The 25,398-nt window shown below is 52.8% G+C and overlaps 1 protein-coding gene across 1 annotated transcript; it reads left to right on the top strand.

The window, feature by feature from the left end:
- Positions 1 to 4,517: 4,517 nt before the first annotated feature.
- On the top strand, positions 4,518 to 23,579 carry LOC122907791 (myosin-3). Its single transcript, XM_044250617.1, has 39 exons — positions 4,518 to 4,721; positions 5,720 to 5,863; positions 6,246 to 6,402; positions 6,867 to 6,894; positions 7,481 to 7,589; positions 8,156 to 8,248; positions 8,987 to 9,050; positions 9,130 to 9,228; positions 9,956 to 10,059; positions 10,145 to 10,283; positions 10,719 to 10,837; positions 10,921 to 11,070; positions 11,760 to 11,930; positions 12,032 to 12,338; positions 12,451 to 12,521; positions 13,126 to 13,213; positions 13,302 to 13,419; positions 13,825 to 13,948; positions 14,035 to 14,171; positions 14,259 to 14,514; positions 14,701 to 14,943; positions 15,032 to 15,208; positions 15,321 to 15,466; positions 15,547 to 15,637; positions 16,115 to 16,504; positions 16,596 to 16,722; positions 17,758 to 17,876; positions 17,985 to 18,181; positions 18,562 to 18,745; positions 19,398 to 19,563; positions 19,786 to 19,910; positions 20,508 to 20,816; positions 20,934 to 21,137; positions 21,214 to 21,339; positions 22,159 to 22,329; positions 22,423 to 22,527; positions 22,684 to 22,779; positions 22,888 to 23,025; positions 23,553 to 23,579. The coding sequence occupies exons 1-39, from the start codon at positions 4,518 to 4,520 to the stop codon at positions 23,577 to 23,579; spliced, it is 5,823 nt and encodes a 1,940-aa protein (XP_044106552.1).
- The last annotated feature ends 1,819 nt before the right edge of the window (positions 23,580 to 25,398 follow it).

The raw sequence follows: 25,398 nt of genomic DNA, 5'->3' as shown, positions 1-25,398 counted from the left end.
AAATGTCCACGATGTGCCCTGCGCCGCGCCTGGCGTGATGTGTCTGACAGTTCAGGATCCCGCAGAATACACGTACATAGTCTGGGAGGCAGCGACCTCGTCCCCATTTTACAGGCGGGAACACGGAGGCTCCGAGAAGTGAGGCCCAAGCCCCGCCCCCTGTCCCCCAAGCAATGTCCAAGGGGTTCTTCCCTCTCCTGAAAACACGGTTCCAGAGGACCAAAGTTTTGGTTCCTGATGTCTAGTTTTTAAGCTGTTTTCTGCACTGAAGGTTGTTCTTGTCCCTTCTTCTGTCTTCCTGGGGGTTTCTTCTGGCATGTGGAGCCCATCCCCCCCCTGGGGTGCTCTCCTTTCCGGCTTCCCTCTCCCTCGGAGGAGCTCCCGGGCCCTCCTTCCATGTCCTCACACGAAGATGGAGCTCAGTTAGCAGACGGCCTATCTGGCCGTTCAGGTGACACATCAGATCCTATGACCACGAATGTGACAGCCAGAAGGGAGGGAGGCCGGTGCTTCTGGAAAAGCCGGGCTCGGGAGCCGGTGACGTTTCAGCGCTGAGCATGGCCACGTGACAAGTGCTCTTTTACAAGGCACTCCAAGGGCTCCTGTACCCAATATGTCCCCTCCATCTCCTGGGTATGAATGTGGTTGGACAGGGAGATGGGTACACGGGTGACTACAAAAAGGAAAACACAAAGTCCCACAAAATCCGTCCCAGCCCCTTGAGAAAGGAAAGGCAAGCACCCACCCCGAGCACAGCCCGCTCTGCCTACCCACGACCCAGAGGCAGCCGGGCCCCCTCTCGCTGGTGCTTGGCCCCTTGGCCTTGCTAACACCCCTGCTCCCAGGGGACATGGCCCTAACCAGGCCTCCCGACGAGAGGGCCAGCCGACAGCATAGGATTTGGACTGATGTGTCACCGAGCAGAACAGGCTCCAGGGAGACCACCGTATTTTGGGGCCTGGATAGAGACCAGGAGCACCGGTGCTCTCTCCCTGAATGAGGAGGGTGTCCTAGTCCAAACTGGAAGAGAAGAGGCAGGGAAAGGAGCATCCAGGTGGGGAGGCTCAGTCAGTTAAGCAACTGCCTTCAGCTCGGGTCATGTTCCTAGAGTCCTAGGATCGAGTCCCATGTTGGGCTCCCTGCTCAACAGAGCGTGTGCTTCTCCCTCTCCCTGCCCCAGCTCGTGCTCTCTCTCAAATAAATAAATAAATAAATAAACTCTTTAAGGAAAAAAAAAAGAAGACAAAGGGGCAGGGAAACACAGCCATCCCAGCAGGCTGGAGGGGCAGGCAGGCGTGGTAGCAACTTTGCGTCCTGGTGGCCGCTCACGAATGTGTTACTATGATTTGAAATTGCCTAAATACTTGAAAACAACTGGCTCATCCTTTAGAGCGTAAAGTATTCAGAGCAGCAGAGGAGCTCTACGTCGCATTTCCTTTGTATCTTCTTGGGTGCCCCACGCAGGGACCAGCAACCAGTGGGTGTCTCCTGAATGTCCCTCCACCTGGGGACGGCAGCCCCGTTCCTCCTCCCCCTCCCCCACTGTCTGAGTGGCCTCCGTGCCTGCGCTTGGGATGGGAGGGTCGTCAAGGGGCAGCTCCTGCTCCCCAGTACAAACGCTGACCCAGTCCTAGCTACAGTTAATCACAGGATGTCCACCCGGCCACCCTCCCAGCAGTCTGACCACGGAATAAAAGCAGGGTGGAGTAGGGGGAGAGAAACAAACAAAAAGTAGAATGAGAACAAGCAAAAGCTTCAAATCTACCTTGACTCTCATCTTGAGGTTTTATTTTTCCAACCTCGATTTGGAAACAACCGCATGTGTCAGACAGCCCCCCCGCCCTCCCTCTCCCTGCGGGGCCCTCCGCTCCCTCTTGCCCCCCACCCAGGCCGGCAGCTGGTCCTCCCCGATTGGTAATATGTCTTAATCCAGCGGCCCCCAAGCAGCTGCTTCGGAGGACACTGGCTGTCGGAATAGCTCCCCAGCGTTCATGCACTTGTCGGTCCTACTGGGGCTTCAACAAGGATTCGGTTAATAATGACGCTAATCAGGCGGAAAATTGCACAGTAAACGGGGAGCAGGAGGAGGCATTATTATTATCAGTGGTGTTGTTCCCGGCGCTGCCTACACTGCCACAGCCCTGTCAGGGCCCTGCATTGGGACCACAGTCTTGCTCGCCATCCCCGGGGGATTTTAACTTTCCTTCCTGGGTTGCATTCACTGGGACGAGCTGTGCGCACAGGCCGGGCTGGCCCTGACTGTGGAGGGGCAGCTGCCCGCAGGGTCAGGCCCCTAGCAGCCGGACGGCTGCTCCCAGCACGGCGAGCACGGCGAGCACGGCGGGGCCAACCCCAAGTCCAGAGAAAGGCATCTCAAACTTCCCACTTCCACAGCTGGAAAACGGTTATGGACCCTGCTCATTTCTATATATACCCTTCCCTTGGCAACGACCAAAAAACGTGAGGAAGGAGCGGCTTCTCAGCTTGTGCTGTCGGTCACTCTCTTTCCAAATATAGAGAAGGAATGAGCCCGTGGGGTTGCCGGGGGGCCTATAAAACCCCAGGCGGCCGCAGCCCCTCTGGAGCTCCCTCTCTCCTGGGCGGAGGTAAGTCACAGTGCCCCTCCTGTGGTTTCCGTCCTTGTGCTCTGGAGGACATGGGCTCCGTGGGGCCGGGCGCGCGGTGCACTGCCCTGCCTGGCTTTGGTAAGAATCACTTGGATGTGGGGCTGGATCTCTCCAGCCCAAATGGCCACCCCCTCTGCCTCCAGCACCCCACCCAAGCTGGGGTCCTTTAGGCCCTCCTGCTGCCTCCTCACGCTCCCGGTGACCTCGTCTTTGGGTGCTTCTGGGGTAGGATCCGTTTGCACACGTCATAGACCGCGGCTTGCCCACTGTGGCCCGCTGTTCTCCCTTGGCGGCTCCGTGGGCTGTGTGCCTGTCCCGTGCCCCATTCCATCAAGACCATGCTGGCTGTGCAGGCATGAGCCCTGTCAGGGACCTCTCTGTCCCCCGAAGACTAGACTTGGTCCTGGCTGGAACCACAAGCTTCTTATCAGGGATCAGACCTTACTGCCCGGTTCTACATGGGAGCCATTGCCGGTTGGAGCCAGATTTGGGGACACCTGAGGTTTTTCCTGCCTTAGAAGCTTACCGTGGGTCATGTCCCATTTGCCCCTTCAGGTTACCTCTGGGGCAAGGCTCTTCTTAAACCACCAGCCTTGGTCCTAATGTCTGTTATCCCATCCAGAGCCATTTGCAAAGCTGAACCAGACACTACCCCCCTACCCTGGTCCTGACTCTGTCTTTTGCATATTTGTTGCAGGTCTGATTCTCCCCGGCTGTTGTTTTGTGCTGCCTTCCTGTGGGTGTGACTGATCGGGTGAGAAAGCAGATCAGGTCCCTGGGCTGTTGGAAGCCCCCTGGTAATCTGAGGTTCCCTGCCCCTCCCACCTCCCAGTGTCCTTGAGGGCACGGAGTCAAATCGAACTCAGACAAGCACATCTTAGGTGGGAGAGGAACCTTCCAGGCAGATGCTGGCATCTGATGCTGCTTCTGGTCTCCTTGTGGGAGGAGGCAGCCACTTTGAATCAGAATGGTCCCGAAAGTCCTTAGCTATTCGCCACTATCACCCTTGTGAAGAATGGTTACTTTTTTTTTTTTTTTTTGCAGTTTGGTAAGATTTCACAAACTTTATTCAATGACACATTTTAAAATTGATATCACAGGGTTCATCTGTAAGACAATGTTTTTAAAACTTAGCAGGTACTTAAAAATAGTAACTCTACTCAGAATCTTTAACAAATACTATTTGTTTGATTCCTTTAACATCCTTACTTGATCCTAAATCTCCCGGGAATTAAACATAGTAGTTGTGTTAAAGAAACAACTATAACATCCCAAACATTTTCAGGTTTGCCTTTCCAAGAGAATTTTGGAAAGATCACTTTCTCAGCTGGGGGAAGTTGCTGACAGAATATAGCTTCTGGCTGGGTGTGAGGTCTAGAGCTGCAGGACATGCAGGGGAATTTTGCCCACTTCTCCAGTGTCCAACCCAGGTCCCTTTTCAGATCACTGTGTCAAGAAGTCTGGAAGTTGAAGAGGGAGGGGATCATGTAGCTCATGAGTCAATTCACTCTGTATTAGCCGTTCCTATCAAGAATGGTTACTTTTCAAGGTGTTTACTTGTAAAGCTTTCCTCAGCAGCTGCGGGTTTTGCAGACCAGGAGAGCGAGGTCCCGGGAGCCGCCCTCCCCCTGGGGGCCCTTCACAATTGGATCCGAACCTTGGATCACCTGTGCTCTGTGCCGTTTGCACAGAGAAGCCCCCGAGCAAATACACACACGTGATTTTTTTAGCCCTCGGGCCCTGTGGGTGGAGGCCCAGGGGATGGAGGGCGGCTGGGCTCCTGGGCCCCCACTCATGGGGCTGCACCGGGCAGGCAGAGTGGGTGGGCACACGGGCCTGGAGTGGGATGGCGGCGGGGCTCACCTGTCCCCTGTGCCCTCCAGCGGCACCATGAGTAGCGACACTGAAATGGAAGTGTTCGGCATCGCCGCTCCTTTCCTCCGGAAGTCGGAAAAGGAAAGGATTGAGGCTCAGAACCAGCCCTTCGACGCCAAGACTTACTGCTTTGTGGTCGACTCAAAGGAGGAATACGCCAAGGGGAGAATTAAGAGTAGCCAGGATGGGAAGGTCACGGTGGAAACCGAAGATAACCGGGTAAGCCTCGCGCACGCCCTCTGCCAGCCGCCGGGCCCTCTGTGGGCTTTGCAGGGTCGCCGAGTCAGTGCACCCGCCACGCTCACCACCCTCCTCCAACAACAGCCCAGTCGTGGCCGCTCAAAGCAATTTGAGATCAGGAAGGAGGCTTTGCCAATGTTCACATTGCTTTAGGGGATCGTAAGGGTGTGAGGCTAGAGGGCCAACAGCGAGAACACCGCCTTCGGTAGAACACTCTCCTTTGGTAGCCTGGGTCCCCCCGCTTTTTCTAGCAGTAGCTATCTAGCTGAGGAAGGAGGGAAAGCGAGTAAGGGATCCTAGTGGACCACAGGCTCCGTGTGAAATGGCAGCCTCCCTGTTTCATGAAGGCCATGAGCAGTGTAGCCCATACATTCTGGCCAAGAACATGGTAGTGAAATCCTGGACTTCACTAGTTTTCTGGAATCAAGACCAGAGGAATCTGGAAATGTTCTGAGAAAAGTTTAGAAAATATTAAAAGAAAAATAAAAAGAAGACAGTGTCACTGGGTTGGGTGTGAAGAAAGTGGGCAGGTGGAAATTGCCCTTCAAGGCCCTCTCCTCGTCGAGGGGCTCTCTGTACCCGTCAGATGTCTGGGCTGCCTGGGGGATTGCAAAGCAGCAGGGACGGTGGGAAGCAGACGGTCCAGACCCATCACAAGGTGGGGCTAGTTGCTCGGGGTGGTTTAAATTACTCCTACCTGAAGGCAGGAAAAGGCATGTTTCCCACCCACCTTGCCTAGAGTTGGGAGCGCTGTAGACAGAAAGCAACAAAATTCCTGAGTGACAGAGATAATCACACCCTTCGGTGTTCCCGTGAGTCTCCCCCGGGTCCTGTCTTCTCCCCCTTTCTATGGGCCCTTTTCCCCAGGGTTTGCCCCTTGGGATTCAGGCTTCTTGTAGGAGACAGACAAGAAAATGAACACGGGGGGCAAGACCCACAGATGACACCAGGTGGTCACCGTCCGTCTTCTCACTCAGACCCTGGTGGTCAAACCAGAGGATGTGTATGCGATGAACCCCCCCAAGTTCGACCGGATCGAGGACATGGCCATGCTGACGCACTTGAACGAGCCGGCCGTGCTGTACAACCTCAAGGACCGTTACACGTCCTGGATGATCTACGTTAGTGCCCAGGGTCCCTGGGGCGGTCGGTGCGGTGGGGGTGGCCTGGGTGTGACGGAGCTGTCCCATGAGAGGGGAGTCAGGAGGAAAAGAAGAAGGAGAGGGAGGAGAAAGGCAGGGAATGAGGGAGGAAGGGGGCATTAGGAAGAAGAGAGGCTGGCAGCCAGGAGTGGGGAGGGAGGAGAAGAGCCAGCCAAGATTCGGACCTAGGCAGGGTCACTTGCTAGTCTCAGGAGGGCTGACTGGTCCCCTTTGCGTCTCCGTGCCTCATCCCTAAAGAGAAATCCATCCATCCTTTACAAGTTCAGCATCAAGAGACAGAATAACAGAAGCAAAGGGTTTTACGCATGCATGTGCGCACACACGTTTTCCACTCCCACAGACCTACTCGGGCCTCTTCTGCGTCACCGTGAACCCCTACAAGTGGCTGCCGGTGTACAACCCCGAGGTGGTGGAAGGCTACCGAGGCAAGAAGCGCCAGGAGGCCCCGCCCCACATCTTCTCCATCTCCGACAACGCCTACCAGTTCATGCTGACCGGTGAGTGTCCAGGAAGGACCTGCCATGGAGGGGCCATGCTGGGGCTGCTGGCTGGCCTGGGCCTTCCGCAAGAAGGGAGGAGACGAGGAGGTAGCTCAAGAGGCTGCCGGAGGCCAGATCTTTTAGGGCTTTGCAGGCCCTGCTAGGAAGTTTGGATTGAATGTAAGCATTGGTTAAACCCTATGAACCTGACATGGGGGAGGCGGGGGCCGGGGTTAAGATGAAGACCCATGGTTCCACACGGTTCCGCCCAGTGGGATCAAAGGCCACTGACTGGCTTGAGGTAGAGGCTTCCGCTCTGAGTGTCGCCGTCAAGAAGGAGGCTCTTCGGGCTGCCCCCAGACCCCCACAAAATGCCACGAGGAGGAGGCCTGGCGTAGCAAACCGTGACTGCTTGACAAGGGGCGGAGGCCTGGGGGAAGCTCCTCATATCGCTGTCAAACGTTTCATTTTGTTTTTGGCAGATCGTGAGAACCAGTCCATTCTGATCACGTAAGTAGCCAAGACCCAGGGCAGCTCCATAGCTGTGGCTCTTTGTCTCCAGGGCAGAAGGCAAAGGCACTGTTTGCTCTATGTTGTTCATTAGACGGACTTGGAGCCAGGGAGCCCAGTGGCTCACTCGGGGAAGCATCCGACTCTTGGTTTTGGCTCAGGTCATGATCTCAGAGTCGTGGGGTCAAGCCCCGCGTCGGGGTCCGCCCTCTGTGGGGCGTCTTCCTAAGATTCTCTCTCCCTCTCCCTCTGCTCCTTCTCCCCTTGCACACTTTCTCTTTAAAAAAGAAAAGAGGAAAATACTTAAGAGCAGAGTCTGTGATGACAGGACGGAGGTGGGGACGTATACCCAGAAGGGAATATGTAAGGTCTCGAAAACTGGAATCACCCACTGCTGGGGGAGCTCGGCTCTGATGACCCTTCCCTTGGGCCTCTGCCTCTCCGAGTAGTTTCCCACGTTTGTCTGGCAGGTGTGGGTTTGCTGTCGCTTGAAGTATGTCCAGGCCTCTGTGGGACACCTTGGGGAGGCTGTTTCTACTAACAGGACACGTTTCTCTCTCCCTCTCTCTTACATTCTCTCAAATAGCGGAGAATCCGGGGCAGGGAAGACTGTGAACACCAAAAGGGTCATCCAGTACTTTGCAACAATTGCAGCGACTGGAGACCTTGCCAAGAAGAAGGACTCCAAGATGAAGGTACAGGGAAGGGAAAGGCTTGCCAAGTTTCCACCTCTGACCTTTGTGTTAACTTCACAGCGAGTGGGGAGGGCAGGCCGGGATCTGAAGTCCCAGGAGAGCCAGTTATGCAGACAACCCAGGGTGTGTGCTTGATCGTCCAGATCCTGCGGTTCCCTAAAAAGCAAGGCTCTGAGGCTTAACTAAGGAAGGTCATTTGGGGAGCAGCTCAGAGCTTGTTTTCCGCAGAATGACATGCACCGACTTAAGAGAATTGTAGCAATACCTGCTTTTCAAAACAGATAGGTTATAACCCGTAGGAAATGAACGCAGATGGCCAGACTCAATAGAGAGAAGCAAGGCACTGAAGCATTAAGGGGATTTTACATCGAGATACTCAAGTGCACGAGAATGTTGCAACACAGCCGAAGCATTTCTGCGGATCCATGCGCAGGAGTTGGTTGAGACTTGTCCTGGAAAGCCAGGGGAACAGGGACAGGTTCTGCAAGGGCGGGTAGGTGGGCAGAGCTGGGGGGCATTTCCCAGTGTCATTTGTGGCTACTTCCTCCCCTGATGGCTTGCCTTAGGGGACACTGGAAGACCAGATCATCAGTGCCAACCCGTTGCTGGAGGCCTTCGGGAATGCCAAGACCGTGAGGAACGACAACTCTTCCCGCTTTGTGAGTCTGAGTTCAGCTCGGCTGGGGTTTCTAGGGGCCTTCAGGACAGGCCAGTTTCCTGTCCTCACAGAAGCTACAGGCTCGGTGGGGAGGGAGGGGTGTGGGGGGGCGGGGGGGGTAGCCAATGATGGAATGCAACACAGCAGCGAGACAATTTCAAAAAAAGCTCCAATCAACAGGGAGTAACTGGGGGCAGGGTCTCCTTTAGACAGGGTTGGCAGAAAAGGCATCTAGGGGGCCGGCCTGCGAACCCCAGAGCCTGCAGGATGAGGAAGGATAAAGGGGAAAGAAAGCACACACTCTCGGAAGTGGGGAAGGGCTGGGTGTAGCCAAGGGACCCATGGAGAGTTTGCGTGGCGGCAGCAAGGTCGGGAGGAGGTGGGTCCCACGAGGTGGGGGAAGAGGTAGACAGACATCTGGTCACATAGGAACGTGGAGGCCGTGAGAAGGGAGGGGAAGCGCCTCAGTGCTTCTGTAAGCCGGGAAACGATATGGTTTGATTTGCGTCTTGAAAAAAGTCACTCTGTTACTTTACGGTGGGATGGGGACCAGGGGGACATTCGAGGAATTGTGGAGCAAAGGGCATGGAAGAAAGGGGACCCATCAGAGTGGGCAGAGAAGGGAGAAGAAGGAAGACACGATTTTAAGTAGGGCAAGAAAGCTCCTGTTCATACCGCCCAGGAGACTAGCAGGGACACTTGAGCCACGTAGACACCTGCTGTCCCCTTCCCCCCACAGGGCAAGTTTATCCGAATCCACTTTGGGACCACTGGGAAGCTGGCCTCTGCAGATATTGAAACTTGTAAGTGGGACTACAGGGCAGAGGGCGACCCAGGGTGGGTGGGGCAGCCTGGCAAACAGTGCCGTGTTTGTGGCCATAGATCTGCTGGAAAAATCGAGAGTGACCTTCCAGCTGAAGGCTGAGAGGAGCTACCACATCTTCTACCAGATCCTTTCCAATAAGAAGCCAGAGCTCATAGGTGAGGCGCGTGGGCCCTGATGTCACTGCACCAGGGAGAGTTGCACCTGCCTACACACAGGTGACTCAACGGAGGATGTTTGTGTTAGAAGTGGGCGGGGCGATTTCTGACAGCCTTGTGCCAATTTGAAAGGAACTGAATCCCCTGGGCAGGAGGGGGATTATTAAACCACGCTGAATTGCACAGGGGCTCCTGAAAACCAGCTGGAGCTGAGCATTTGGTTGTCCTTCAGCGCCCCCCAGTGTCCGGACGCAGGAAGCAGCCTCTCCCCAGACCAACAGCCCCTCGTCCTGCGCCCAACGTAGGCCTCTGTGAGCGCGGTGGGCTTTGCTCTTCGCAGTGCTTGCTCGGCCCTCTGGTCCCAATGCCTGGAAACGGGCTGCAGCCCTTCAATGGGTTTGGAAAAGGCTGCGACGATACCGAAGCACCTGTGCTTCCCTCCGTGTGGGCTCCTCTCCTGACCCACGCTCCGCCAGCTTCAAGTAGTAAATCTCCCCAGCCTACGCTGAGATGCACCATTTACGCACAAAGCAAGACAATCTAGATGTTCTCTCGGGGCTCTTAATCCTCAACGCAGCGACAGGCTGCAGGAAAGCAATTTCAACCCTAAATTCAATTTGGGCTCCCCCGGTGAAAGTCTCAGCCCAGAATCTAGGAGCTCAGATACACTGGGTGGGCGTTTCCTTTGCATCTGTGTGACATCTTTATTTAAAATTCCTCATTTCAGAGCTGCTGCTGATTACAACCAACCCTTATGACTACCCGTTCATCAGCCAGGGTGAAATCCTGGTGGCCAGCATTGATGATGCGGAGGAGCTGTTGGCTACGGACGTAAGTAGAACCGAGAGGAAGCTGCGGGGTGCTCCTCCTCCATCACCAGGGTCAACCGACTAACGTGCTGTCCTTTGACGGGCAGAGCGCCATTGACATCCTGGGCTTCACCCCAGAGGAGAAGTCTGGGCTCTACAAGCTCACGGGCGCCGTGATGCATTATGGGAACATGAAGTTCAAGCAGAAGCAGCGGGAGGAGCAGGCCGAGCCGGACGGCACAGAAGGTACGATATAACCACAACAGGCCATTTGCCAGAGCTGGCTGGCTGGTCAGTGGAGATCACTGGGTCGTCTTTTGAAAGCAATGAATCCTCCTTCCACGTGGAGAAGTGAACCTCTCCAGGGCTCTGACACCTAGCGTTACCACCCCCATTTGCAGAATCACTGGAATGGGCCTGTTTCAGAATCACTGGAATGGGCAGTGAGATGGGACCAGGGCTCTCTGGAACCCAGTCCTGACTTCCCATGAATCCTACCATATTCTCAGACTGACTTAACTTCCATTGGGCACATACAAGCAGCTTAAAGAGAAGGGATGTAAAAACAGCCAAGACAAGCTTCGAGAAGCTTTGAATATCATGCAGATGTTTCAAACTGGGTCTTCTACTTTGCCGGGTATGAGGGGTGCCCCTTTGTGAGCGTCTTTCTTTTCTTGGCAGTGGCGGACAAAACGGCCTATCTGATGGGCCTGAACTCGTCGGACCTCCTGAAAGCTTTGTGCTTCCCCAGGGTGAAAGTCGGGAACGAGTACGTTACCAAAGGCCAAACCGTAGATCAGGTGAGCAGCTGCTTCAGGGCTGTGTGAGACACAGGTTTCCGAAGGCCTATGCCTTCTGACCCCAGTGATCTTTCCCCCAACAGGTTCACCACGCTGTGAATGCCCTTTCCAAATCCGTTTATGAAAAGCTGTTCTTGTGGATGGTCACTCGCATCAACCAACAACTGGATACAAAGCTGCCGAGACAACACTTTATTGGTGTTCTGGACATCGCTGGCTTTGAGATCTTTGAGGTCTGGGTTCCTTTGCTTCGTGTTTTCATGTGGGGAGGGACGGGTCCGCATGATCCCATAGGGAGATGTCAAGGTAAGCAACATGTCAGAGCATCACATCGTGTAGGAAACTGTAGGGCAGATCAGGTAGAGAAACACCTTGTGGGGAGGAGAGTTGTGTGATTTCAAGCGGAGTTTTATAAAGGACACCGTTAAATGGATAAAAGAAAGAACTCAAATGCAATCATTGACATAGGAAGAGCCAGGCATATGGGGAATTTGATAAGCCAACCACGTGACCTTTACATAAATATCCTGCTGGTTCTGGGTTAGAAGCATATAGCCGTTCTTGAGAGCATTTATTTCGCCAGACATGCTGACGAACAAAAAATGAGTTTGTAGCTCCTAGAGGAAAGCAGAAGGTACATATGGTACAGGGAAGAGTGGCTATAAAATAAGGGAGACCGTGGTTGGTGCACAGGAGAGATCCCAAACACGGGGACTCGGGAGACAAAGAAACACCTTCTAGCTAGAAATTCAGAGAAGCTTCCAAGGAAGAGATGTGATCGGGGCTAGACCTTGAAGAACGTGCCCGTAGCTAAAGGAGTAAATGAGCTGGCAGAGCCTGAGGCAAAGAGGAGGAAGGTTGATGGGTCTTGGATTCTGCAGGAAGTCTGACTTTGCACGTGAACCCTCTGTGTTGGTATTAGTACAACAGCCTGGAGCAGCTGTGCATCAACTTCACCAACGAGAAGCTGCAGCAGTTCTTCAACCACCACATGTTCGTGCTGGAGCAGGAGGAGTACAAGAAGGAGGGCATCGAGTGGACCTTCATCGACTTCGGGATGGACCTGGCTGCCTGCATCGAGCTCATCGAGAAGGTCTCCTGAACTGTCCACTCAGTAACGTCTTCTCGTAAACTCCCTGGCTCATCTTACAGCTCATATTTACCCTATATGCATTTTGTTTTGCTTTAATGCAGCCCATGGGCATCTTCTCCATCCTGGAAGAGGAGTGCATGTTCCCCAAGGCCACAGACACCTCCTTCAAGAACAAGCTGTATGACCAGCACCTGGGCAAGTCCAGCAACTTCCAGAAGCCCAAGGTGGTCAAGGGTAGGGCCGAAGCGCACTTCTCGCTGATCCACTATGCGGGGACCGTGGACTACAGTGTCTCGGGCTGGCTGGAGAAGAACAAGGACCCGCTGAATGAGACAGTGGTGGGGCTGTACCAGAAGTCCTCCAACAGGCTCCTGGCGCACCTCTATGCCACCTTCGCGACAGCAGACGGTAACAGACTCCACAGACTGCCTCCTATCTGTGCTTTTTCGTGCCACTCAGTTCACAGGTCCAAAAAACCCCTGGAGATCTGGTAACAGCACGAGCCATCTTTGTCTTTCAGCTGACAGCGGAAAGAAGAAAGTTGCCAAGAAGAAGGGTTCTTCCTTCCAGACTGTCTCTGCCCTTTTCAGGGTAAGAAAAATACAAGTTTATTTGCTTGTCATTGGTTTAAGTGAGTGCAACATGAACAATGTAGAGATTCTGACCTTGGTTTATTCAAGAATAGGAATGTGGTCTTAATCCGTTGTTACTTGGTGAAGGTGAACGGCAGTATGATAAAATATACATATATGAATATATATTATATCTAGTAACTATATAAGTATATATAATATGTAAATGAGGTTTAACAAATGTTGGTCCAGAATTCAGTTATCTTGTACAGCAGATAGCTGGGTTGGCCGGCCTGGGGGATGAGTCCTTGGCACAAACTTTCCCACTTTCCTGAGGGACACAGACAAGATCATCTCAAGCTCCCAGTGGAGCCAGAAACATTTCTGGAACTTGCTTCGGAAAGCATTTTGTACGTGGTTAGTCTCTGGCTCACCATGAGGCAAAAGACCACTAGATCAGTTATGTGCCTGTACCTCTAGTCATTGGACTACTAAAAGAAAGAGTTAAATAATTTTCATTCTTTAGAATTCATGGTGTGTTGAAAATACAGATCTTATTTTTCATCACGGTACATCTCCATCTTTTAAAAGCCTACCGTAGACTGTCAAATTTCATCTTTTAGGAAAACCTGAATAAGCTGATGTCAAATTTAAGAACAACTCACCCTCACTTTGTGCGCTGTATAATTCCCAACGAGACCAAAACCCCAGGTATGATGCCTGCTGATGCTTGGGGTAGACAGTGCTCAGTTTCCACCAAATCCCATGTGAAGCTTATGTCTCTCGCTTCTCTTCTCAGGGGCCATGGAACATAGCCTTGTCCTGCACCAGCTACGGTGCAATGGTGTCCTGGAGGGCATCCGCATCTGCAGGAAGGGGTTCCCAAACAGGATTCTCTATGGGGATTTTAAACAAAGGTGTGTAATCAAAACATTCTGTGTGCTTCTTGCTGCGGTGTGTAGATGCCGGAATTTGAGAGGGAGAGATACCAACATGAAAAGGCCCACTTCAGCAGACCCGTTGTAAACTTTTATGTCAAATGATTGACCTACCTCCCAACCAAGGTATACATCTTCTTTCTTCCATGTTTTCTCAAGACCATGTCTGGCATATGGCACGGTAGGAAAATACCTGCTTGAATTATCAGGAAGCTTAGATTCCAGGCCGCCACCACCTAGCAGTGTGATGATGGGCAAGTTTCTTTCTCTCTCTGGACCTTGGCTTTCTTGCCTGTTAGATGGAAGAGAGGCCTGAATTAGCTGGTCTCCAAGGTTCACATATTTGCTAATGGTCTGTTACTGTTTCTGTGTCTGCAATGGCAGATACCGAGTGCTGAATGCCAGTGCCATCCCTGAGGGACAGTTCATTGACAGCAAGAAAGCCTGCGAGAAGCTGTTGGCGTCCATTGACATAGACCACACTCAGTACAAATTTGGACACACCAAGGTAATGCCTCTCAGTTCTGACAGATGCTTGCCTGTGGTCCCTTCCGGACTTCATCATGGACTCATAACATCCTTCTCCCCTGGAAGGTATTCTTCAAGGCTGGCTTGCTGGGAACCCTGGAAGAAATGCGAGATGACCGCCTGGCCAAACTGATCACCCGGACACAAGCGGTGTGCAGAGGGTTCCTCATGCGTGTGGAATTCCAGAAGATGGTGCAGAGAAGGTCAAGCAGGGCCTCTGTTCAAACATGAACTCTTTGGGGGTCGGAGTGGGGGGATCCTCCTGGAAATAACACATATTTTGTTTTCAGGGAGTCTATCTTCTGCATCCAGTACAACATCCGGGCCTTCATGAATGTCAAGCACTGGCCCTGGATGAAGCTCTTCTTCAAGATCAAGCCGCTCCTCAAGAGTGCAGAGACAGAGAAGGAGATGGCGACCATGAAGGAAGAGTTTCAGAAAACCAAAGACGAGCTCGCCAAGTCAGAGGCCAAAAGGAAGGAACTGGAGGAAAAACTGGTGACTCTAGTACAAGAGAAAAATGACCTGCAGCTCCAAGTGCAAGCTGTATGTGTTTAGGATGGTTTACAATTGCTTATGGATTTTATTTAGAAAGACTGGATTTGGGGTGGGGATTTTTACTTTGCAGTTGGGATGCTTCCTAAAGGATTTCACTTATACCAAGGTACTGGAATGTCACAAACCTTATCTCATTAAAGGAAATCGTGATCCCACCCCCCCTTTTCTTTAAAGGAAAGTGAGAACTTGTTGGATGCAGAGGAGAGGTGTGACCAGCTGATCAAAGCCAAATTCCAGCTGGAGGCCAAGATCAAGGAGGTGACTGAGAGAGCAGAGGATGAAGAGGAGATCAACGCAGAGTTGACAGCCAAGAAGAGGAAACTAGAGGACGAGTGTTCAGAGCTCAAGAAAGACATCGATGACCTGGAGCTGACCCTGGCCAAGGTTGAAAAGGAGAAGCATGCTACGGAGAACAAGGTACTCTCTCTGTGGGTCTCTCTGATTTCATGTAGTCACTGTGAACCAGACTATTTCTTCTTCTAATTTGCTTGTGGCCTTTTCTTAGGTTAAAAACCTTACTGAGGAGCTCGCGGGGTTGGATGAAACCATCGCAAAGCTGACCAGGGAGAAGAAGGCCCTCCAAGAGGCCCACCAGCAAGCCCTGGATGACCTCCAAGCTGAAGAAGACAAAGTCAATTCTCTGAGCAAGATCAAGAGCAAACTGGAACAGCAAGTTGATGATGTAAGTAAATAATACTAATGGGAGTCCTAGAACTTCAGGGTGGGAAGAGCCCCCCAGGGATCCTCCAGTGCAAAGCATTTGTTCTCAAAAAGGATTTTGGTGCCCTTTTCAGCTTGAAAGTTCCCTAGAGCAAGAAAAGAAGCTCCGTGTTGATCTGGAAAGGAACAAAAGGAAACTTGAGGGAGATCTGAAGCTCGCCCAAGAGTCCATATTAGATCTGGAGAATGACAAGCAGCAGCTGGATGAAAGGCTCAAGAAGTATGTCCTAAAGTCATTGATTTCAGTCTTCTGAGTCTCTGGCTACTCTGTCTTCACCCATTCTGCATTTCCCTTCCCAGGAAGGATTTTGAATACAGTCAGTTGCAAAGCAAAATGGAAGATGAGCAGACGCTGGGCCTTCAGTTTCAGAAGAAGATCAAAGAGCTACAGGTAGGAGGCGTCCCAGATTTTCCAGTCGTGTGAAGGTCAAGCATGTGGGCTGGGTCCCATCTGCTGTAAGCCATTTAGAGCCAGTGGGCAGGACCATGGGCCTGCCCGCCTCATCAGTTTCCTTTCTGCTAGGCTGACATAGCAGTGATGAACTTCTGAATTTTTGAATTTAATTGAATTTTGAACTTTTGAATTATGAATTTTTCCTCAATTTAAGATAAAATACATAATGAAGGTATTGGTTGGGGGTCAACATTTACTTGAATGGACAAAGTCCTAGGTTGGTCCCTGCAGGAATAATGACCACGTTGGGGCACTAAAAACTCCTAGTAAAGGAAATTAACAACAGTCCTATTCCCCTGGGAGAAGCCCAACCATTGGTTTCTTTAAAGAGAATGGAAACGAGCCTGTACTTGATGTTCAGAGTGAATCGCCCTGGGGACCTACTGCCCGTGGGTGAATGGCCGTCCTCCACAGGCTCGGATTGAGGAACTGGAAGAGGAGATTGAGGCAGAGCGGGCGACCCGCGCAAAGACGGAGAAACAGCGCAGCGACTACGCCAGGGAACTGGAGGAGCTGAGCGAGAGGCTGGAAGAGGCGGGAGGGGTCACTTCCACGCAGATTGAGCTGAACAAGAAGCGCGAGGCGGAGTTCCAGAAGATGCGCAGGGACCTGGAGGAGGCCACGCTGCAGCACGAAGCTGTGCTGGCCACCTTGAGGAAGAAGCACGCGGACAGCGTGGCCGAGCTCGGGGAGCAGATAGACAACCTGCAGAGGGTCAAGCAGAAGCTGGAGAAGGAGAAGAGTGAGTTCAAGCTGGAGATCGATGACCTCGCCAGCAACGTGGAGAGCGTGTCGAAATCCAAGGTGCTCTGGCAGGATGGGGCCCCATGCTTTTGAGGGAGAGACACCTCTGGGTCGTTCCATACTGATGTTCTCCCCGTTCTCAATCCTTTAGGCTAATCTGGAGAAAATATGCCGAACTCTGGAGGATCAGTTGAGCGAGGCCAGGGGCAAGAATGAGGAAATTCAGAGAAGCATGAGCGAGCTGGCCACACAGAAGTCCCGTCTGCAGACGGAGGCTGGTGAGCGATGAGATGGGAGGGGTGGTCACCTCTGGGGCAGGGAGGCCACTGGTCAACACCAAAGGGCAGCTCCGTGTAGGGGAGAATCCCTAGGAAAGCATATTTGCGGAGAGAAGAAATCAGAATGACTCAAAAAAGAGTCATTCAAGGTATCATGAAGGTGGGAACATTGAGAGTTCAGTAAAAATAGGAGCAAGAAAAGCGGATCGGAACGAGAGAGGAGTCAGAATATCACTTGCTTCAAACTCTTTCAACATGCACAATACCTTGCATCAAGAAGAATCTAAATGGCAGAAACGATACTAGAAATGAATTCCCAAGGCTCTTCTATTTCTTGATACACACGAATTCCAATTCGTGGTCTGCAATCAAGTGTTTTAGACAATAGGTAAAGAAACACAGCCAGTGCGTGTCAGTTCCTGGTGTGTAGGAGGAACATAGGGGAATATTATCTAGGGCTTTCACCTAGAAAACGTGGCCCCGCCCACCCCTGGTCCTCCTGCCCATCATCCCAGTGGATTAATCAATCCTTTGCTGGCAGTCACAACCAAGATAGCGAAGAAAGATGGTTTACTTGCCTCTTCTATAGTCATCTTGGGGCTTCACCTCTGAAGGCACTAGGTCTCTCCCTCCACCTTTTTCCTCTTACTTCTGCGTAAGCCTATAAACCTAAACCCACCACATTTACCCAAGAGTCCAACTTCAAATTATGAGCTATAAAGTCCTAAGGAAAGCACTATTTCTCTAATGACAAATCGACAAATATTTGGACACACCAGCCACTAGGAGGTCTGATGGGTGTTTTTAGGCGGTAATGTTTAAATTTACAATCGTTCTCAGTGGGTTTTACTGACAAAAGTCACTCCAGGCTTCTAGTAGTTTAGAACAATACCTTATGGGCTGTGTCTTTGGTTTCTCCCTTCTCCCTTGTCATTTACTCTCTCCCTGATCTTAGTACGGTGCCTTAAACACACTAGGAACTCGATGAATGGATGAGTGCATGAATAAAATGAAAATATTTCCTTCTGGACCTAGGCGAGCTGAGTCGTCAGCTGGAGGAAAAGGAAAGCATAGTGTCCCAGCTTTCCAGGAGCAAGCAAGCATTTACCCAGCAAATAGAAGAGCTCAAGAGGCAGTTGGAGGAAGAAAGCAAGGTAAGGCATTTGAAGGACCGCTTTCTTGGTCTAGCTTTCAATTACTCCAGGAAAACAGGGCAACGTTATTCAGCCGCTGGAGAATTTCCTCTTTCTTGACTCCCACAGGCCAAGAACGCCCTGGCCCACGCCCTGCAGTCCTCCCGCCACGACTGTGACCTGCTGCGGGAACAGTATGAGGAGGAGCAGGAGGGCAAGGCTGAGCTGCAGAGGGCTCTGTCCAAGGCCAACAGCGAGGTGGCGCAATGGAGGACCAAATATGAGACGGACGCCATCCAGCGCACGGAGGAGCTGGAGGAGGCTAAGTACGCAAGTCCATTTGCCTGTAGAAGAACAAGAGAGCTCAGACGATGAGATGATAGAGGGCGTGGGTGTTAGAGCTCCTCGGGAATGGCTTTGTTCCATTACAAGGGGCTTCCCCACCTCATCTGTGTCTTAATGCAGCGCTCTGTGCGCTCGAGAGGGACCTGGCGTTAACACTTCATTAAGACAAACAGCTTTGATCTTGGTTAGAGACAAGGCCAGTTATTGATCACTGGTTTCGAGCACACAGGAGGTTCCCCTGGGCTTAGGAAAGCAAATGACTGCTTGAGTCGCACAGAGGAGTGATTCCAAATTGATGAACAGTGATGTTCACGAGAATTGAGATTTGAATAGTGCCTGCTTCTCTTTCATATTCTTTAAGGAAAAAACTTGCTCAGCGCCTTCAAGATTCGGAGGAACAGGTCGAGGCAGTGAATGCTAAGTGTGCCTCCTTGGAGAAGACCAAGCAGAGGCTGCAAGGGGAGGTCGAGGACCTGATGGTTGATGTTGAGAGAGCGAACTCTCTGGCCGCCGCTCTGGACAAGAAGCAGAGGAACTTTGACAAGGTATGGGGTCAGCTCCACGCAGGCTGAATGGGGCCCCCTGGTAGTCATGGAAGGAGGACGCTGGGCCCCAGTCCTGCCTCTGCCCCCATCAGCCGTGTGTCCTTGGGCAAGTCCTAAGCTTCACTGGGCTGTTGTTTCCTCGTGTGTGAAATGAGGCGGGCGTGCGAAGAGGGTGGAGGTCCCTTTCAAGCTGTCAGCAGAGACAAACCAGTTGCTGGCATGTGTTCAGTTCCCTGCTCTGCTGGTCCGTCTGGGGGGCTGACATGTGGGGGTCTAGCTCGGGTCCCCTTGGGAGGCTCTCTGAAAGCCTCCCTTTTAGTATGACATTACGATGACTTGAACCAAAATTTTAAGGAAATATTTAGAAGTGCAGGGTCATTCTCATAGTACAAAAAGGGCAGCTGGGCCCAGAGACTACCTTCTCAGAGGATCGAGGTGCTTCTGAGAGATGAGAACTGTTGCTGACAGGTTACGGATCTCGAGTAAACTTATGGAAGGAAATCTGGGCTCCTCAAATCAAGACCAAGGTGCCAGGCAAGAGCCGCCGCCAAGGGGAGCCCCAGTTCTAGGAATATTTCCCTTAACACTTATGCCTAATTGGGAGCTTGGAGCAGAGCCAGTCAAGGGCACACCTGCCATGTCTGTGTTCCAGGTGCTGGCCGAATGGAAAACCAAGTGTGAGGAGAGCCAGGCAGAGCTAGAGGCATCTCTGAAGGAGTCCCGCTCCTTGAGCACCGAGCTCTTCAAGCTGAAAAATGCCTACGAGGAAGCCTTAGATCAACTCGAAACTGTGAAACGGGAAAATAAGAACTTGGAGCGTAAGCAGTTTGACACAGCCTGACGTCCCCCCTTGGCAGTGGGGGGGGCCTGGCTTTGGGATGCAGATCCCTGCGCGCCTCTGTCTCGACCCAGTCTTATCTCTAGGAAGCAGCCACGTTAGAAGGACGGGGAACTAGTCACCAAGCATTCAGGAGGTGTTTGCCGTGCCTGGAAACCTGGGCAGGGGCATTCGAATGCAATCCAGATTTCTGTGTTTGCAGAGGAAATTGCGGATCTCACGGAACAAATCGCTGAGAATGGTAAAACCATCCATGAATTGGAGAAATCAAGAAAGCAGATTGAGCTGGAAAAGGCAGATATCCAGCTGGCTCTTGAGGAAGCAGAGGTGAGCAGAATGTGAACAGGCAGCAGCGGGAAGGGTTTGGATACCAACCCCCCAACCAGGTGGAGCTGCAGTCACCCTGGGCTAGGGCGGGGTGGGAGGGGGCAGGGAGGGGTGCTAGCTGGCCTCCCTCTGTGGCTCCCTTCCTGCCTCCCCGTTTCTGTCAAGCCACAATCCGGAGATTGGCTCCTTTCCTATCAAATGGCGAGAAATTACACCTGTGGATTATCTTGGACTTACTGGAGAAAAATCATTACATTAAAATTGATCTAAAAATGAGAGTTTACAAAACTTTAAATGAATTTAAAGTCTCTGTAAGGTGCTTTATGCTCCTGAGAAGTAGAAGGGTTTAAATGTGATTACTGCTTGATAGTATAAGAAAAAACAAACAGCAATGCAAGAGATGTTATTTCTGCCCTGAAGGTACGTTAAGGAATTTTTTTTTTTTCTTTTTAAGATCATCTTGAATATTGTAGAGTCAGGGTCATGAATCTCTCACTGAAGCTTTCTCACGGGGTGAGGGGTGCGGTGTGTGTGTGTGTGTGTACCAGACGCTCTCCCTTCATCGCACCATTTCTGCTCTGCGTTTGTGCTCCGCAGGCCGCCCTTGAGCACGAAGAGGCCAAGATCCTCCGAATCCAGCTTGAACTGACCCAGGTAAAGTCAGAAATCGACAGAAAGATCGCAGAGAAGGACGAAGAGATCGAGCAGCTGAAGAGGAACTACCAGCGGACAGTAGAGACCATGCAGAGCGCCCTGGACGCCGAGGTGCGGAGTCGGAACGAGGCCATCAGGATCAAGAAGAAGATGGAGGGCGACCTGAATGAGATCGAGATCCAGCTGAGCCACGCCAACCGTCAGGCCGCGGAGACCCTCAGGCACCTCCGGAGCGTGCAGGGGCAGCTGAAGGTTGGCGATGCCCCTTGGCTGAAGCCCCCGACCCCACCCCCGCAGACGCTCACAGACGGAGCCTCGCGGCCCTCCCACCGCCACGCCAACGCGACCTGTCCTTGGTTGTCTGGCTAGGACACCCAGCTGCACCTGGATGACGCCCTGCGGGGCCAGGAGGACCTGAAGGAGCAGCTGGCCATGGTGGAGCGCAGAGCCAACCTGCTGCAGGCCGAGGTGGAGGAGCTGCGGGCGTCGCTGGAGCAGACGGAGAGGGCTCGCAAGCTGGCGGAGCAGGAGCTCCTGGACGCCAATGAGAGGGTGCAGCTGCTGCACACCCAGGTGAGGGGCGGGCCGGCCGCGGGGAGGGCGCCCACGGCCCCGCGCACGCACGGTGACCGTGCTGCCCCCGCCCTAGAACACCAGCCTCATCCACACCAAGAAGAAGCTGGAGACGGACCTGACGCAGCTTCAGAGCGAGGTGGAAGATGCCAGCAGGGACGCGAGGAACGCCGAAGAGAAGGCAAAGAAGGCCATCACCGATGTAAGGCTCTCCCCTCCCGCGCTGCGCGGCGAGGTCCTCCTTCTCCCAACCCCAGTCGTTCCCACCAGAGGGGCCGGGGCCTCCCAGGGGCGGGGCGGGGGAGACATGGGTGCAGTCCACGCTCCCTGCGTCCGAATCAGCACCGCCCTTCGGCGCCTTGAAACGGCCAGTGTGGTCAGTAATGGAGCATAAGGATTACAGTCCGTTTCTAGGGCCCACAGAGAGGCACGCCCTTCTTTCCTTCAACATCTGACTTACTGCAACCATGAACACGAGACCCTTACGTGTCATGTCTCACCCGCTGTCACCTGGTTGAAGCCGGCTTCCCTCCCTCCCACCTGCACCTGCGGCCCCGCCCAGAGTGCGGGTCCCCGCCTGCCACGGCTCCCACAGCGCCACCTGCCGCCTGGTGGGGACCGCTGCAGCTCCTGCGCTCTGGGGTGTACACGCGCCCCACTGCCCTCCCCGCCTGCCCTTAACTCGCTATTCACAAAGCTGCCCTGGGGGGCACCAGCCGGTCTGCTCCTGGTCTCAGGTTCCTCTGAAAACATACTGGTGACAGCGAAGTACAGAATTCTCTGGGGCGTTTGGGGGGGGGGGGGAGCAGGGAGAATAAGGTCCCAAAGAGGCCAGTTCAAGAAAGTCCCTGGACATGGCAGTTCTCAGGTTCTGTTCTGTACCCAGTGTAGCTCTTCTCGTGTTCCATTGTGGAAGGAGGGGCTTGGTCCCTGCCTTGCCTGCCGTCCTTCTTCTCTAGCAGGGCTCTGGTCCTCTGGGTGCCTGCGCAGGCTGGGACCTGATCTCTGTCCTCGCTCACAGGCGGCCATGATGGCCGAGGAGCTGAAGAAGGAGCAGGACACCAGCGCCCACCTGGAGCGCATGAAGAAGAACATGGAGCAGACAGTGAAGGACCTGCAGCACCGTCTGGACGAGGCTGAGCAGCTGGCCCTGAAGGGCGGGAAGAAGCAGATCCAGAAACTGGAGACGCGGGTACTGGCGGGATGACGTCCCAGCACGGGCAGGGCCTCCGGCCTCAGCCACACCTTCTCCAGCCCCAGACTAACTTCCCAACTGTTTCCCCAGATCCGGGAGCTGGAGTTTGAGCTGGAAGGGGAGCAGAAGAAGAACACGGAGTCCGTCAAGGGCCTGCGGAAATATGAGCGGCGGGTCAAGGAGTTAACTTACCAGGTGAGTGAAGGAAAGCCCGACAGGCACCTTCCCTGCGAACGGCAAACACCGCCCTGGGTTCTCTCTCCAGGAGAGGAACCTGTTGTCCCAGAAAAGGGGCCAGACCTGGTGCAGCTCTGCCCCTCCTCTAGCTACAGGCTGTGTTCTTGCCTTTAGAGCGAAGAGGACAGGAAGAACGTGCTGCGCTTACAGGACCTGGTGGATAAGCTCCAAGTGAAAGTCAAGTCCTACAAGAGGCAGGCTGAAGAGGCTGTAAGTCAGTCACACTGTGGTTTTTGCATAGCAGTGTGGCCTGTCCCGCACCGGGAGCGCTGAGATGGGTGTGCGCTCACCTTACCTGCCTGGGCTCTTTGGTTTTAGGATGAACAGGCCAATGCTCACCTCACCAAATTCCGTAAAGCTCAGCATGAGCTCGAGGAGGCAGAGGAACGCGCCGATATCGCGGAATCCCAAGTCAATAAGCTTCGCGCTAAGACCCGAGACTTCACCTCCAGCAGGGTAGGTACCCACTAGAGAGAACAGCAGGTGCATGCCGGGGCTGCGCTTGGGGGCCAGCAGGGAAGAGCCCACAACGGTGCAGACACCTTTGAGCTGGGAAACCTGGAGAACCTTGTACTTTAGGGCTAGGTCAATGTCAGGCTCAGGAAAGGAAGGGATTTGAGCCCCACTGAAACCCAAGTTGCAATAAAGCAAACACGATCCAGAAAAGGAAGGAGGGTTTTCTGGCTGAGAGTTTTCAGACGCCTTCTGCTGGCACTCGACTTCAGTCCCTGGACGTGGAAGTCGATGACCAGAGGGAGGACGTCCCCCAGGATGGGGCTTGCTCTCTGGGAGCCAAGTTTCTCAGGCTCTGGGGTGACTTCCTCCACATATGCAATCCTGTATTTTCCCAAGGCCCAAAAAAACACCCTGCATCCTACTGAAAAACCCAAGAGAGCAACTCCCCGATGCCTGCAGGGAGAGGGGACAGGAGGAAATGGGTCTCTGCCATCTGAGGGAACTAAAAACACCCACTTTCTTTCCAGATGGTGGTCCATGAGAGTGAAGAGTGAGTGGTCTTCTGGAGCAGGACAGAAAATATGCAGAATGTATATTTTCTTGGCTCCTGGCCGTTATCGTGAATTTCCCCATGACTCCTTCTTCATACACATTAAACTTTCCTTCGTTTTCAACTCGAGGCTGTTTCCCTGTATTTGTTTCCTCTTCCCTGTGTGGAAATGGTTCACTGCTTGATGATTTTTGTGCCTCATGTTGAAATCTCTGTCGGCTGAGGGCTTGATCAATTCCCCTCGAGTGTGTAGTTGGGGACAAGGAGAGATTGCTTTTATTTTCTTTATTTATTTTTAAAGAATTTTTTTTTCCTTAGAGAGAGCAAGTGGGGAGGAGCAGAAGGAAAGGGAGAGAGAGAATCTTAAGCAGGTTCCACATTCAGTGCAGAGCCCAGCACGGGGCTCCATCTCACAACCTTGAGATCATGACCTGAGCTGAAAGCAAGAGATGAATGCTTAACTGACTGCTGAGATGAGATCATAAAGGAAAAATATTGCTTTGGCCGGGGACTTATCAGAAGAGTTGCCTCAGTGTGATGTGAGGGAAACATAAAGGTCTCAGGTTGGGAAAACCCCATGTCAAGTTGAACAGGGTTATAGGGCGAGGGACAGACTCCCCACCTCCACAGTCTATCAGGAAGGACCCCTGGAGTCCAGCAAGGCTTTGTTGGGCCGCCCTCCACGCAAGGGCTGGGGTAACTACTGAGGACACACGAAGGAACGGGGTGGCATGGGGTCCCTCCAAGGGCTCTGTCAAAGCCGCACAACAGGAAATCTCACCCTTTACTCAGGGTAAACCTGTCTTTACCTTAAGAGAGGAAAAATGGTAGGAAGTCACAGTAACCCTCTGGCTGATCTTCTACCAGAAAGAGCATTTTCTAACTGAAATCACCCATGTCTTGTCATAATTAAACTTCCCAGAATAGTAGCCAGGTTCCCTTCTTTGTCTGATTCTGGAAGATGAGGAGATGCTCAGTGGGCATCACAGACCCAGGGAGGGGCTGTGGAGTTCTCCTCAGCACCCAGCGCAGAGTTTAGGGCCTCCTGGGGCCTGTCACTAGAAAGGAGGCCAATGTCAATGTCAGGTTTGGCATGTCAATGGCTTCAGAGAATTCGGTCTCCAAGACCGCATCTCTTGGACCTGCTTTCAATACTTTCTGTGACACTGGGACTAAACAGTAGCACGTCTCTGTGGGGCCCCTGTTGCTGAGAGGAGTCATGGTGGGAACAAGTCTGACCAGGACCCAGGCCGGAGGCCGGACCAAACGGGCGGCGGTGGCCCAGTGCTGTTCTGAATGACAAAGACGGCTATGGACGGCCTTCCACGGGAAGTGGGTGACCCAGAAAGCAAACAGTTTCTTGTTACCAGGGTCCTCAAACTGGTACATAAGGAAATGAGACAACTGTAACATCACGACCGGGGTCTGAATTAGGAACATCACAATGCTGATGATTTCTGGTTCCTAGGATCACAAAAATACAGACCACTGGACATCGTATGCCTCCCGACAGATGTACCTACCGCTGCCCATGAAGAATTCCTGCCCCACTGTCTGACTGGCTCTGCTGGTCTGGTGACCACTTGGGAAATGCAGGAGACAGAGACCTGAGAGTCAACCAATAAACTCCAGGATGTGGGGATGTCGACTGAAAAAAAAAAAAAATACAGTTTTCTCAAAAAATAAATTGCAAGGAAAAATACACAAAAGAAATGGAAGGAGGAATTAGAGGTTAAAAGATATTTAACAGACCTACCCACCGACTGCTCTGCATGGGCTGCATGGGCCTTGTGTATGCCCATGCACACGCATGCGTGCACACA

This window comes from Neovison vison, chromosome 5, assembly GCF_020171115.1.
Source record: "Neovison vison isolate M4711 chromosome 5, ASM_NN_V1, whole genome shotgun sequence".
NCBI lineage: Eukaryota > Metazoa > Chordata > Mammalia > Carnivora > Mustelidae > Neogale > Neogale vison.
This window is presented reverse-complemented; position numbering and strand designations above follow the sequence as displayed.